Genomic DNA, 16,087 nt, shown 5'->3' on the forward strand with positions numbered 1-16,087 from the left:
ATTTTAGAATTCAAAGCAGTCTATAAATAAGTCAAAAATAGTAAAAACTAAAAATTTTACTGTTTTGATAATAAAACTGTTGTAGTTACAGTATTTAATAGAATTGTGGAAGTTTTGAGTCCATCATGAAAATTTCTAAAAATTTGTGTTTTTTTTATTATAAAATTTTAAAATTTAGCGTAGTTTCTAACTAAGTTGAAGGTAGTAACACCTGCAAATTTCACTGGTTAGGAATAAAAACTTCCAAAAGTACAAAAATTTATAGAAAACTGGAAAGTTTTGGTTCAGTGTACCGCAAAAACTAAAAAAAATATGTTTTTTGATTCTAAAATTTTGAAAATTTGTACATTTGGTAATCAAGTCGAAAGTTAAAACTGAGATTTTTTTGTTTTGAGATTAAAACTGAATATTACACAAATTCGTAGAAACATATGCAATGATTTGATTCGTTTCAAGGTGAAATGTTTTAAAAATTCAATTTTTTGCTCTCCAATTTTTGAAACAGGTGAATCAAAAGTTGTTTAATTTCAAATTTTTACTGTTTTAGTATTAAAACTTCCAAATTTACGGAATTTATTAGAATGTTGTGGAAACTTAAAGTTCGTCTTAAAAAAATTCTAAAAATTATGTTTCTTCTTCTAAAGTTTTAGACTTTAGCACAATTAAATATTAAGTAAAAAGACATTTTAAAATTTAATTTTAAGAATTTAATAGAATGGTGGAAATTTTGAGTTCGTCTTGAAAATTTTATTTTTTGCTCTAAAGTTTTAAAGTTAGCACACGTAAATCCAAAGTCCAAAATAGTAAAACTTTAAAATTTATTTTTATTTTAGGTTTAGTACTGTCAACGTTACGGAATTTAATAAAAAGGTAAATATTTTGGGTTTGCATTTAAAAAATAATTTAAAAAAATTATTTCTGATTCTAAAAGCGTAATTTATCAAGTCAAAAATGGTCAAACCAAAAAATTTCACTGTTTAAACTTTGTCCAAAAAAATCCAATTTTTTTATGGAGTGTTATAGTTTTATTTACTTAAACTTTTGTGTGAAAAACGTTACAATTTGTATTAAATTATTTATATGTTACCATCTAATGGGTGCGAGTCTTTCTGAAACTTCTATATACCATTACAACGGAATATATTCCTTTAATAATCTATAAAAGTATATTTAAGACAAATTAAAAGACTAAAAAGAAGAAAATTGCGTACCTGAAGAGCGAGCTGATAGTTGATGGAAAAATTCTCGGAGAATCTCATTTTGCGTACTTTAGATAAATGAAGCGACATAATAAGGTACAAAATTTTGTTGTTTTTATTAAAATTGTACCATTTTATCTGATTGAGCGCAAAAGCCATGTTTTCAGTCTGAAAATACGCGAAATACAAAAAGTCAACAAATTTTGGGAAAAAAATTGAAAAAAAGTAACGAATTATTTCTGGTTTTTTAGTTTGGAATCTAAAATCAGTTTTGCTCTATCAGGTCCGGATTCAGAGATATCCTCGATTTATGATTTTTTCAGTTCTAATGTTCCTATGTACTAAAAGTTTTTTTCAGTTTTCTTGCAAACGTGCAATAGAAGGCCAATTTAATAAGTCTTTAATGACCTAGCTAAGGTTACTCCTTAATTTCGTTCAAAATTGGTTTGCCTGGTGTAATTATTTAGAATTTATACCTCTGTCTCTATAGACTGCGCTCCAACAAACAAACCGGTAAAAGCTAAAATGGTGCCTAAAGCTACAAATGACATTAGAGGAAAATAGTTTGGAGAAAATTTTCCCTGAAAATTTTTCGCCATAAAAAATCCTGTTTTGTTGCCACTTACTGAAACAATCATTATAATGACGTCTACTCCCCAACACCAGCCACAGACAGAAAATCCAACAATCAACACGGAGATTTCATCACAATTCTTTGTGAACGCCCTATGGATTTATCATTTTTCTGCATCCACTGGAGATCACAATATGTACTTACCGAATAAGTTCTTGTCCTCTTACAATACAAAATTTCAATTTTCTTTCAACTCCTTTCTGGTATTCCTCGTTATAAATCAAATTATTCTCATTTTCTCCTATGGGAAAATATCCCAAAAGCTCACACAGCTCTCTAAACATCATTAGTTGATATCGATAGTGTTGAGTGTAATAAATGACTTGAAATGGATGAACAATCATCACATATCCGCAAGTCGCCACAGCCAGTTTATATACAAACGCAAGAAGTTGAAAATTGTTAGGACAGTAATCTCGAATAATTCGAAGAAAAGTAAACAATTCTAGGTCGTGCTTTAGATTGGGGACCACAGTGACACTACCACACAGACCAACGAACAATGTTGTTAGAATAAAAATCGTCAAATACTTGACTTCTTGAGTAATTCGTGTCTTGACTTCAGCTCCCGCGTTATCTAAAGACCACAGCGGAAGTTCTTCTTGCATTTGACTTACCATTTTATTTTTATACAGAATAGTAATATAGGCCAAAATCGGCTAAAAAAATATTTTATCATTAAATCGACGCTCTTACTTTTACGTGCGTATTGATATCCCAAGATAAAAGCAGAAGAAACAACTCTAGTTTCGGAATCTTCCAAAACGAAGAGAATGTAAGAAATTGATGCTAATGTCGCACTGAAATGAATCAGCATTATGATCCATACAGCAGTTTTGACACATTTAAATTGTAAAAAATCGGATGAAACAAAGCGCAAAATCTTCAATGGGTCATCTAAAATGAAAATTAAAAAATTGTAGTAAACACCATATTTGTTATTACTTTTCATGAGCTTTTTTTTACCAAAAAGACCGTTCATTTTATTTGTAAATTTGTAAAATAATAGGCGACGATTGGAACAAGTGTGCGCATTTATTTTCTCTCAATATTGAACCAAAGTTTTATTAATTAATAGCTTAATTAATAGGAGTAATTAAGAAAAAGGTGATCATGATGGGTCATTAGTATGGATCGCAGTTTATGAATCATTAATTAATACTGTTTGCGATTCAAATTTATATTAAATGTATTTTAGTTAATAATAATCATGTCAAAAACAGGAAAACCTGCAAACTTTATTGTTTTCGGGCAAAATGTGTCAAAAATAAAAAAATTCGTAAAAATTTTGGAAAGGTTTGTTTCATAAAGAAATGTTTTAAAAACATAAAGAAATGTTTTAAAAAATGTCTATTTTTGGCTCTAACATTTTAAATTCTAGTACAGTCAATAAATAGATCAAAAATAGTGAAACCCTAAAATTTTACTGTTTTAGTATTAAAACTGTCGAAGTTAACAGTATTTAATTAAAATTTAATTTTTGCTCTAAAATTTTAGCACAGTTAATAAGGTCTAAAGTAGTAAAACTTTAGTACAGACAATTTCACGGAGCTAAAATAAAATGGTAGTCATTTTGAGTTTGTCTTAAAAAAATTTTTTTTTTATTCTCATTTCGATTCTAAAATTTCGGAATTTCTCGTAATTTATAATCAAGTCAAAGTGGTTAAACTTGAAAATGTCACTGTTTTAGAGTAAATACTATCAAAATTACAGAAAATTGTAGAAAATTTGAAAGATTTTTGGTTTGTTTCAGAGACGTTTTAAAAATTGCATTTTTTTAAATTTCGCACAGCTGATAAATAGAGCATAAATTGTAAAACCACAGTTACGGAATTTAACAGAGAGTGACGTTATTTTTTATTTTCATTAAATAAAATAATAAATAAAAATTCCTAAAAAATCTATTCGTTTCTTAAGTATATGTAGAAATTTTAAAATTTACCGTAGTTTATAACCAAGTCGAAGGTAGTAAGATCTTCAAATTTCTCTGTTTTGGAATAAAAACTGCAACGGCACAAAAATTGTGAAAAATCTTGATTCGCTTCATAGCAAAAATTTCAGAAATTCAGGGTTTTATTCTAAAATTTTAAAAATAAGTACACTTGATAATCAAAGCAAAAGTGTAAAATCTAAGATTTTTTTGTTTTTTTGATTAAATCTGTGAAGATTATAGAAATTTGTAGAAATTTTTGATAAGATTTAGTTCGTTTCAATGTAAAATGATTTAAAAATTCAATTTTTTGCTAAAACATTTTTGAATTTAATAAATAGGTCAAAAGTAGTTAAACGTCAATAATTTGCAAATTTTATTGTTTTGAAACAAAAAATGTCGAAAATAAAGAAATTCGTAAAAAGTTTTGAAAAGGTTTGTTTTGATTTATAGAAAAATGTTTAATGAAGTTGCCGAACTTAATTAAAATGGTGAAAATTTTGCGTTTGTCGTCAAAATAAAAATTAATAAAAATTCTATTTTTGCTCTAAAATTTTAAAGTTTAGCACAGATAATAAGTTAACTCCAAATAGACCACATAAAAACTTATTTCGATCAATATCTAATTTATTTATGAATCAACTTTAGGTTAATTGCGCTCGTTTTACGCAGAATTTCACGCAGAATTTAAAACCGTTTTCGCATATTTTCTATGTTAGCAAATAACTAAATTAAAAGCGATTGAAATTTCAGGCAAGAAATTTTTGATGCCTCATGTTCTCCGACCACAGACTGATAGAAAAATGCGATTTCCGCCATTATTTTTCGTACACTTTTGTCGCCAACAATCCGGACTTACTTATCCCAAATTCAAACATTTTTTTCTATAAAAACTCGAAGAAAAAAATTGATTTTTCGTATTTTGATCGCCCTCGTAAACTAATACTTTAAATTCTCTAGATTTTTATATTTTCTCTGCCCTCATATCATAGTTTCTTTTAGTTTTTTTTTCTTACTTTTTTCTGTCTGTACATATATAGTATGTCTTCGAGTTTGGGTCTTCACATAAAAGAACAAATCTACATACAAGGTGTTTATAAATGTTTCTAGGATCAAGGGTGGCTCTGAAATTTCTGTCGTGCACTACTTTGCCGCTTTGTTTTCATAGTGAATATAACTATCTTAAAAATTATTTATAATGTTACTCAAGTCAACGACGCTTCTGTTACGATTGTGTCCAACTTTTTGATTTTCGGGTTTCAAACCACAACTAGAACAGTTTTCTTCTCAAAACTTACTTTACTCTATGATTGAGGTCAACTACAAATGTCAGTTACAAAATCTAAACCCACATTTATAACGAGCGGCAATTTTTTTTGACATTTCTTAGCCACCCTTGATGCTAGAAACATTTATAAACACCTTGTATTTCTGATTTTATTACAATTATTATATTACAGTAAGAGTATCATTCTTAAATTAGTTCAACAATCGCACTAATCATATTCATAAATCGAATCCCAAAACTCCATGCGCTCATGGTCTGGATTACTCTCCATTTTCAGTTCCGCCCCTAAATCTAAATAGTGATCCTCTTCATTATCAACTGGTTTCCACACCACATTGTTTAACAAAGCATCTTTCTCTTCAGGAGTCGGATTACCAGTCTTGGCAAAATTCGTCCACAGCTTCACAAACCTCCTCACTGACGTCTCTTCAATGGTCCATGGTTCTAATTGTGGACTAAGAAACGTTTTGAACAAGTACCCAAGATCGTCACCGTGACAAACACCCTTTATGGGCGCAAGTGGTAGACACCTCGACATTCTCATGAAGAAGTTCTTCGTTTTACCTTCCCCCGACTTGAAAGCAAGATAGAAGAAGAAGAATAGCAGAGGGATGCACTTTACTGTGGCAATTGTTTTGTGGAAATTTATGAAAGTTTCTAGCGACATCCTGTATAAGTATATAGGGGCGGTACTGTGGACCTTTTGGTGTTTGACACATCTGTGGATACCATGCGCGAAGAGGTTGTCGCTCTTCATCTGACAACTGGTTTAGGGTAGTTTAAAGTAGAATTAGAAGAGACGTACCAAATAAGTACCCTCCAAGTTCTGTAGCGAAGGTTTGTCGTCACCAAAATAAAACTTCTGTATTTTGTTGGCCACCTCCTTCGACTTCTCAGATCGTTTCGGTAGTTTCAAGTCGAAGTGAATCTCATTCTCGAAGTCACTGGTTAGTTGGGCTTCGGGTTGTATTCTTCGCACTCCTTCAAAGAAGATTCCTTCGTTGGAGGTGTACCCCATTATCAACGGTACATCATTAAAAGTTCCAGCTTCTATAATGTCAATAGGGTCTTCGGTCAGAAAAGCTAGATTGTCGGAGGGCTTCTCCACAACTGGAGCATATGGTCTTATCATATTCGCGTTCAAAACCTAAAACTTCTCGATAAATGAGTTTTTGCGCGGTGGTACCGAAACCTACATCCGGAGCTTTATGTTGTGCTTTGACGAGTTTTTTGGCAGGAGTTCTCATGAGGTGGTCTAGAATCTTCTTCTCGTCTATCTCGTTGAAACCTAAGGCATCGGCGATGATTCTCCCGTTGGAACATCCCCTAGCCCAAGGGTTTAAAGAGCAACCACTCTGCGCTATGGCTTTATGAAAAAGTCCTTTGGCTAAAGGAGACACGTATAGGTAGTGGACAGAGGAACCTCCAGAACTCATGCCGAAGATGGTCACGTTGTCTGGGTCACCATTAAACTGTTTGATGTTTGTTTGGACCCATTGCAAGGCCAGTACCATGTCTTTAAGCCCCGCGTTACCCGGAACTCCCAGAGACGGATCGTCCAGGCAGAGAAATCCTACAAAGGCACAACGAATTTACGTCTTTTTTACATTAGTAACTTACCCAAGACCCCCAGGCGATAGTTGATGGTTACCAACACGATATCTTCCGACATGAGGTATTCGGGGCCGAAGAGTTCGTTTTTGTTTGACCCGAAAAAATATGCACAACTGTGAATCCAAACCATCACGGGTTTAAGACATGGGCAATGTTTCTCTGGTAGCCGGCGAGTGAAAACGTTCAAATGTAAGCATTTTGCTTCATTTCCGGTGTAGTAGCGGAAGAGTAAGTGGAGGGATGGGCATTCTGGGCCTTGTTTAGTGGCGTTAAAAATTCCGTTCCATGGCTCTGCTGGTTGGGGTGCCTAAGAAGCCACAGCAATGATTTGGTACTTTCACAACTTTTTTAATTTTAGGGCACCTAAAGGCAACTCACCTTAAATCTCAAGTCGCCAACAGGAGGCTTCCCGTACGGTATTCCCAGAAAACTGTAAAATGTCCCACCACGAAAATTCCTAGATATTTTTCCTTGCAACACTCCCTCTTGTACTTCCACGATGGGAACTTGTAATTTTCGCGTTTGCTGTAGAGTTCGCGGTAGCGTCACCGGTGTGTTTGCACTGAGAGAAATGCTGCAAGAAAATTGCATAAAGTTTTCTTGTTTTTGATTTTTGAAAAACATGTAGAAGTGTGCAAATTTCTTCGACAATTTAAGTGAAGTTTATAGATAGCAATTACGCTAAATTAATAAATACCTTAAATATTTTGCTTGCATTCCTTAATAAAGCGTCTTAAAGTTTAGACGTTGAACTTGAAGACAGAGCTGCTAAATAGTGTCAAGCTAGATAAAAGAGGTAAGTTACATTTTTGACAAGCATACGAATATGAAAGAAAGATCTGACATTTTGACGTACCTCTTATTTTTGATCGTTTTTTTAACGTGTGGTTACCAAGTTACATGTTTTAATCCACGCAATATGGATATGAAAAAAATCGGAAAACGAAGAAAAATAGTACTCCATGTTATAATACAAGTTTTAAAACACGCAAGACGCAGCGGAGTGCTTTTAATGTCGTAAGTGTTTTAAAGGCGCTTATAAACGAGTGTTATACGCCATTTTTTATTGTATGGCGGTTTCTCGTCCTCTAATCACTTATAATAACTTGTAGTAACGCTCTAGCGTGGCCCAAATCCGCGCATATTTCTAAGGAAAAAAAATCAAAAAAAATATAGCATTTCAAATATACCGCCACATTCTTGCCAACCCTGGCACAACTATATCTCTAGGCGGCAGCCATACTTCATTACGTTTTGCGCGCCAAAACCGCAAGTGTGTTTGTCACCATATTCTGGTATTAATTCGTTTTTTTGTAGCTTTAGAAGCAAAAATGGACAAACATAAACAGCATAGAGTCACCTCCGACTCAGAGGACGAGCATGTTTCCCGCAGGAATTTTGCAAAGCGCTTGAAAACCCGGGAATTGAGGTTAGAAGAACGGGGCTATCCAGAACCTCTTCATCGTGGGATTTAGGGGTTCGCGTGGCGATCCCAGTCACATACGGGTAAAGCTCTTGCAGAGTACAAACCCCAGAACCCCGCACTATCCACGTGGCAAACCTCTTTCACCCCAAATTCGTGGATAGTGTTAAAGTGGCATCAATTAACTCCAGTTTCTCAAGACTGGAAATAAAACTGTCGAGTTACTGGGGCCGGAAATCCTGAACACTCTTGGAGAGGACCCATCTCGTCCCCAGCTTTAAGAATTCCAACTGCATCAATCTTCAGAAAAACGCTGGTCCTATGGTCTTAGGGAGACATTTATGTCCAAAATAGCCACTTCAACAAATTGCTCAGTCCTCAAAGCCCCGGAAGTTGGTTCAGAACGTCCTGCTGTCATCTGCCAACAACTTTTTGCTGTCATCCGCTAACAAACTACGCCAGGATTTGACTTTTGCAGGTTTCCAAAACCAGTTGGAAAAGGTAACCGTTTTTCAGGAAAAAACGGTGACAACAATTACATTATAAGGAAGGAAACCATGAGTACCCTGAACCATGTAGACTCATGTCGTTTACTAATTGACCACTGTCAAAATTATCTGTCGAACGGCGGCAAAGTTTACTTACTTACCCTTCAACATCTGTAGGACACTTCAGCACTCTTCAGAAATGGAAACAAATTACCAATGACTCGGTTATCTCCGATGGATTAAGGGTTAAAAATTCCCTTTCTTAAAACACCATAACAATCTAGTTCTTCAAATACTAGTCTCTCCAACAAAACACATAGGAATTTTCACGGCCATTGACGATTTTATTCGCAAGGGGGCAATGTGATTATGGAACCTCACCCCAAACTACTAATTCCTAGTAGAAAAGCCCTGTGACAGTAATCGGTTCATACTGAACCCTAGAGAGCTGATAAACATTGTTGATTTTTTTCATTCAAAATGGAGGACTATCGTACAGAATCAAGTCCATGAAGCGAAGTAATTTTATGGCAAAATTAACCTATTTTGTTGTTTTCGTTCATAGTGGACACCGAAAGTATCTTTCAGATTTTGGTTTCAGGATATACCGTATGTATTTGGCTGGTTCATTTTGAGCTGAACTCAGCTCTACTGGTTTTTTACTGAAATAATGAAACTCGTTGCAACTTGGCTAGGAAACAAAGGCATCCTCTGTGTCATCTATTTAGATGTTACCCAGGTAGGATACTTGGAGATACTCCCACACAGTGTTCATCCAATCCGATACTAACAACAACTCTATTAGAGGAACTTGGGTTCATTATAAGCAGAGACAAAAGTAATCTACTTCTCTTCCAAGACAAATTTTTAGGTCGTCTTTTTTGATACTATCAACACCCTTATTCTTTTACTTGGCGACAAGAAAACTAAAATCTTCAAGAAGATTTGATGTTTTCAACGACACTTCACGTGTGCCGTTGGGACATTTACTTATTGGTTGGCATTTTTGGTATCAGCATATCCAGCTGTAAAATATGGTTAGCTCTATGTGCAAATTTTTCAAGGGGAATTTACTTATTTTTCGCACAGTCCTTAGAAAATATGACTCCAATATGTTGATTGCTAAAGCAGTTCACAGGATCTTGAAGGGTGGCACTCGAATATTGCAAAGGCATATAATTCGATACGAAATGAATCATTGGAAATTGAAAGTACGATGCATCCAGCTCAGGTCGGGCACTATGGCTGGTGGAGTTCTATGTTAAAAAGTACGATCTCTTTCGTACATTGTATTAAGAAAAGACTGCTTACAATGTGTTTTATTTCTACTGACAGCTAGGGTGACGACGCAGTGGCCAAACTGTTCGTACCGACTGCTGGTTACAGAATTTGGTTTCTAGGAGTTTGCAGGTATAAACTAAGATATATGAATGGGTTTTTTGATGTGGAATTTCTACAGTTAGGAACTCCAAAATAGAAACAAAAGTGTCGCTGAGGCTCAGCAATGAACAAAAAACCCTTTACAATAATGATCTTGAACTTTTGACAGTTATTTAGGTACCAAGTGCTTCGTCAAAGTTTGAGAAAGGACAACACAACAGTCTTCTCTTACATAAATTGAATGGGAATCCACAACTTTTCAATTTTGCGAGCATAGGAAGATGGTTGGATGCTTTATACATTTCTTCTAACGAAATGTTTTCGCTGATCGCGATTGTTGAATGATCTCGATGGAAACCAAATTATACAATTTTTAATCAGATTGTACAAGTTTTTGGATCAGTTTGTGTTCAATTTGAAATACAAATATGATACATATTTTTCGTGGCTAAGAGATTTAAATTCCTTAGCGATAGATGCATTTATTTACAGTAATTTGGACAATTTTTTCTTACCCTAAATAGATCTTAACGACCAAGCTGAAGGCATATTATAGTCGTTTTAAACTGGCCGTTACAAGCATGGTTTTGATGCTATTAGTAAACCTTGTTTTTTAGTATCGATTACAGATCAACACACACAATTGGTGGTAGGACTATCGTGAAAAGAAGAAGGAGAATGAAGTCATGCTTGTCTTTCCTACAAAATGTTTTTATTTCCAAAACAATAGTTACGATGTCACAGATCAGCACGTTGCTTTGTTTGGTTATACCAGATTGTCTGTCATTATCCCCTTTTAATAATATATGTACCTAAAGGATCTGTAAGTTGAGAACAGGAAAGTTCAAATATGAAGACGTATGGATGCAGCTTTTCTCCAGTGCTTCAATATATCTTATTTTTGGTTTTAATTTTAAAATCTTAAATTGTTTCATTAATTTGTCCTACAAGCGAGGTAAACACTGACTTTTGGGTACTGCTCATCGGGTGCAAATTTTTTGTTACCAAAATGGAGAGGATAAAATCAAGATTTTAAATGCATTAAACACTAGCTCACAAGTGGATATTCACCCCTGTTGCAGCTTCTCTTTTTTTTAAGAAGATGAAAACTTACTCGTAGCGTCCATTTTACTACGTTACAAGATTTCATTCATGGAGGTATTGAATATTCATTCTTTGGTACCCAGATAAACCGCAGGAAGGCAACTAGTCAAAACATCAGTAGATGGATCAAGAGTACTCTCTTTCTCTGCAACTGGTATTGATACTGAGAAATATTCTCATTTTGCAAGACATACATCTAACTTAGTTGTTAAAAGACAGGGAATTTCCATAGATGTAATTTGAAAGACCGCTGGTTAGGTAAAACAATCCTTGCCCTTCGAAGGGTTTTATAATTGACCTGTACAAGGTACCACCTTTGGAAGGAGCATAATTAATATAGGGTAGCATCACTAATTTTTTAGTCAATCCTTTTAATCGTATTCATGTATTCTTCGACACATCACTCAATAGTTTTATTTTTTGATGATTGTCTAAGGGAAAAATCGCAACGCAGCTTTAAACATCTACAAGTTATTGTAAGTGATTAGAGGACGAGAAACCGCCATACAATTATTTAAACAAATGAATTTAATGAAATTCGATTATAATTGTATAAGGTTTCTCGTCCGAATAATCACTTCCCTCCCATCCCAACATATCTGCCCCAATTGGAGACGTTGCAAAACATAATGAAGTATGGCTGCCGCCTAGAGATATAGTTGTGCCAGGGTTGGCAAGAATGTGGCGGTATATTTGAAATGCTTTATTTTTTGATTTTTTTTTCCTTAGAAATATGCGCGGATTTGGGCCACGCTAGAGCGCTACTACAAGTTATTATAAGTGGTTATTCGGACGAGAAACCTTATACAATTATAATCGAATTTCATTAAATTCATTTGATTAAATAATTAAGTATTACCTATTTTTTTTAAAACATAAAATGGAAAGTAGTATTATGCTAAACTTTATTTAAAGAACAGAATAAAAAATTGTTATGTAGTGTTGTTATAGTTGTATTTCCTGTAAAAAGCGAGTGTAAAATTTAAATTTACAATCAGTGTCATACAGGGTCCGGCAACACTTGTGTCCACCCCTAAACTCCTCTTTAATTTTAAAGTTACAATTTTGAAAATTAGCATACGCTCATAGTTGACAAAAATTTGTTTTTTATCACCGATAGTTTTGGCGTCGCGACGCCTTAAAAATGTAATTTTTAGTTAATTGTGAGGATTTGTGATATCAACCTCTAATTTATTTTTTTTTTTCAATATAAATGTGTTAAAAATATCTCAGTTGTTATTTTAGATTCAATGCAAATTGTCTTCAAAATTTGAGAAAAAAATGCTGTTTTATCAAGTTAGTTTCCAATTTCATTACGTCAAAATTGGGAACTACGCTTACACCCATCTATCAAGATCTTGTGTCACTAATGACATCTATTCTTTGGCTCGCTTTAGTTTGCAACAAAAGTTTTACTTGGTGAAATTGTCGCTTTGTCGATGTTAATTAACGATTTATGGTGTCCATAAAGTGCAACATGCCCGTGTTAATCAAAATTAACCTTTATAAGAGTGAATAAAGTGACTTGTGAAATTTTGGTGTAAACGTAGTTTGCCGCTGCGCTGTCATAATTTTGAAAACTAACTTGATAAAACAACGTTTTTTTCGTAAATTTTAAACACAATTTGCATTAGATTTAAAATAAAAACTCAGATATTTGCATCACAGTTTTGTTGAAAAAAATTGAATTCGCGAATATTTCTGCAAAAACTCAAAAATCGCTAAAACCAAACTGTGATGAAAAAACACCAAATTTTTGCGTCAGTTTCTAGAGCTTTGTCAACAATGAGCGTATGCAAATTTTCAAAATTGTAACTTTAAAATTAAAGACGATTTTGGGGGTGGACACAAGTGTTGCAGGACCCTGTATAGTTGACACGCCACCATCTACTGATAACGCGTTTTGTTAAAACTTCTATATACCATCAAAACGGAATACATTCCTTTAGCGATCTGTAAAAACATCTTTAAGATAATTAAAAGAAAAAGTTAAAAATAGCGTACCTGGAGACCAAGTTGATAGTTAATCGAAATATTCTCGGAAAATCTAATTTTGCGTACTTTACACAGATGAAACGACATGATATGGTACAAAATTTTGTTGTTTTTATTAAAATTGTACCATTTAATCTGATTGATTGCTATGGCCATTTTTTCAGTCTGAAAATATGAAAATTAACACTAGTCGACAAATTTTGCTCTATCAGGTCAGGTCAGTTAAGGGTTTACTGTAGGTACAAAAATTTATTTTGTCCTGACCTGATGGAGGAAAACGAACGAGTGTAATAGGCTACCGGACACCAGAAAAATCGATGCATTTTATTATGTTTATGAGTTACGTATACGCATGAATCAATTACCAAACAGATTTTTTGTTCTCTCCAAATGTCGGAATTATTAGCTAAATATTCGTTTGAAATCCAGCTTCGCAGGTTAGTTTAAATAAGTCTTTAGTGACTACGTCATAACTCCTTTCTATGCATATGAATTGAGACAACGCATACGTCAACGGAATGTTGCATTGGTGAGAGTGAGATAGAGTAATCGTTATGATTCCTAACTGGTTTCCGGTTTATAGCACACTTGCGTCAACCAATCAGAAGTTTTGTTTTCATAAGTCAGCTCAGGAGTCATCTGCACAAAACGTCATCTGTCCATTTTCGCTTTTCGATTATTGGAGCACTAAAGTAAGAAAGATACAAAAACTACAACAATTCACGTTCCACACACATTTTATGCATTCATAACCTCAATTCAAACTCAACTTCATGGTTTTCACCAATGACCTTGGCATTGCCTGTAGCCAATTGGCGTCGTCTTAAGAGTTGTTACGTCACCAAGGCGCGTGTTTGAAACTGTCCATTTTTTAAACTTTTTTTTTGGTATAAATAAATTACGCAAAAAAAATGGACACTGATTTTTAATGTTTTCAGACTAAACAGATTTATTTTTTGAAAGAAAAAAAAACAGTCCGGTAGCCTATTGTAAGTATTATTATTAGTATTATTACCTCTGTCTCTACAGACTGTGCTCCAATAAACAGACCAGTAAAACTAAAAATGGTGCCTAGAGCCAAAAATGACATTAGAGGATAATAGTCTGGAGAGAAAATTCCCTGAAAATTTCGGTAGCCGTACCTTATAAAAAAAATCTGTCTTGGTGTCACTTACTGATACAATCATTAAAATGACGTCTATTCCCCAAAACGATCCACAAATAGAAAATCCAACAATCATCATAGAGATTTCATTACACTTCTTTGTGAATGCCCTATGGATTTATTATTTTCCTACATCCACTAGTCATCACAATATGTACTTACCGAAGAAGTTCTTGCCCTCTTACAATGCAAAATTTTAATTTTCTTTCAACTCCTTTCTGATATTCCTCGTCATAAAACAACTTCTTCTCATTTTCATCTTTGGGATAATTTCCCAAAAGCTCACACAGCTCTCTGAACATAATTAGTTGATATCGATATTGTTGACTGTAATAAATGACTTGAAGTGGATGAACATTTAACACATATCCGAAAGTCGCCAAAGCCAATTTATACAAAAACGCAAGAAGTTGAAAATTGTCGAGACAGTAATATCGGATAATTCGAAGAAAAGTAAACAATTCTAAATCGTGCTCCAAATTGGAAACCGAATAGATACCACCACAAAGACCAATGAACAATGTTGTCAAAATAAAAACAGTCAAATACTTGACTTCTTGTGTGATTCGTGTCTTGACTTTAGCTCCCGCGTTGTCTAACGACCACAGCGGAAGTTCTTCCTGCATTTGACTTACCAATTTATTTTTATATAGAATAGTAATACAGGCCAAAATTGGCTGTAAGGACTTTTTAGTAATTAATCAATATTTTTACTCTTACGTACATATTGATATCCCAAAATAAAAACAGAAGAGACAACTCTAGTTTGGAAATCTTCTTCAACGAAGAGAATATAAGAAATTGATGTAATCGCCGCACTGACATGGAACAGCATAATGACCCATATAACAATTTTGACACATTTAAATTGGACAAAATCGGATGAAACAAAGCGCAGAATCTTCAATGGGTCATCTGAAATAAACATTAAAAGATTTGTGATAAACACCACTTACCACCTTTCATAAGCTTTTTTTCATCAAACATACAATTCATTTTATTTTTCAATTTGTGAAATGAATAGCTGCGATTGGAACAAATGTGCGCATTCTCTTTTCTTTTAGTATTGAACTAAAGTTTAAATAATTAATAGCTTTGGACTGATTAAAAGAATAGGTGATCATAGAGGATCATTAGTATACATCGTACTCTCAAAAATTCATGGATCGTTAATTAATAGTGTGGCGATTCAAATTTAGATTTCCAAATATTTTACTCTATGAGAAAAAAATCCATTTCGAAGAAAAATAATTTTAAAAATTTTATTTTTTGTAGTAAAATTTTAAAATTTAGCACAGTTATTAAAATACGTAAATGTAGTAACGCCTCTAAATCCTATTGTTTCACAATAAATATTGGCAAAGTTACGAAATTTTCTCAAACAAATCTGAAAATTTTTAGATGGTTGGGAAAAAAAATCCTAAAAATTCTATTTCTTGAACCAATTTTTTGTAATTTAACACAGTAGATAAACTAGTTTAAAGTTGCAACCACGTCAAATTTTACTGTTTTAGATTCAAAATTGGCGAATTTACGTAGTTTTGTAGGAAATTTTTTAGATATTATGTGGTTTCAAAGAAAGAATTTCTAAATATTGTTTCTAGTCCTATCTTTTTAAAAATCAGCCACAGTAGATACAATGGTAGAAGTAGTAACGTCGCCAAAACTTATTAAGTTACGAAATTTGATAGAAAATAGTTAAATTTTTTCGTTCTTCAAGAAAGTAAAAATTTCCAAAAATTTACATTCTTTTTTTTAATTTTCCAATTTAGCACAGTTATTAAACTACTTAAGAGTAGTAACGCCCCTAAATTCTCTTGTTTTAGAATAAATATTGGTAAAGTTACGAAATTTTATCAAACAAATC

The 16,087-nt window shown here is 33.4% G+C and overlaps 1 protein-coding gene across 1 annotated transcript; it reads right to left on the reverse strand.

The window, feature by feature from the left end:
* Positions 1-5,214: 5,214 nt before the first annotated feature.
* On the reverse strand, positions 5,215-8,352 carry LOC148180430 (carboxylic ester hydrolase-like). Its single transcript, XM_088037968.1, has 7 exons — positions 8,314-8,352; positions 8,026-8,228; positions 7,044-7,239; positions 6,672-6,972; positions 6,248-6,624; positions 5,857-6,198; positions 5,215-5,808 (listed from the first exon to the last, which is right to left on the reverse strand). The coding sequence occupies exons 1-7, from the start codon at positions 8,350-8,352 to the stop codon at positions 5,260-5,262; spliced, it is 2,007 nt and encodes a 668-aa protein (XP_087894094.1). The 3' UTR covers positions 5,215-5,259.
* Between the last annotated feature and the right edge of the window lie 7,735 nt (positions 8,353-16,087).

The sequence above is a fragment of the Gnatocerus cornutus genome, chromosome 1 (assembly GCF_029298725.1).
Source record: "Gnatocerus cornutus isolate USDA-ARS CGAHR chromosome 1, icGnaCorn1.1, whole genome shotgun sequence".
NCBI lineage: Eukaryota > Metazoa > Arthropoda > Insecta > Coleoptera > Tenebrionidae > Gnatocerus > Gnatocerus cornutus.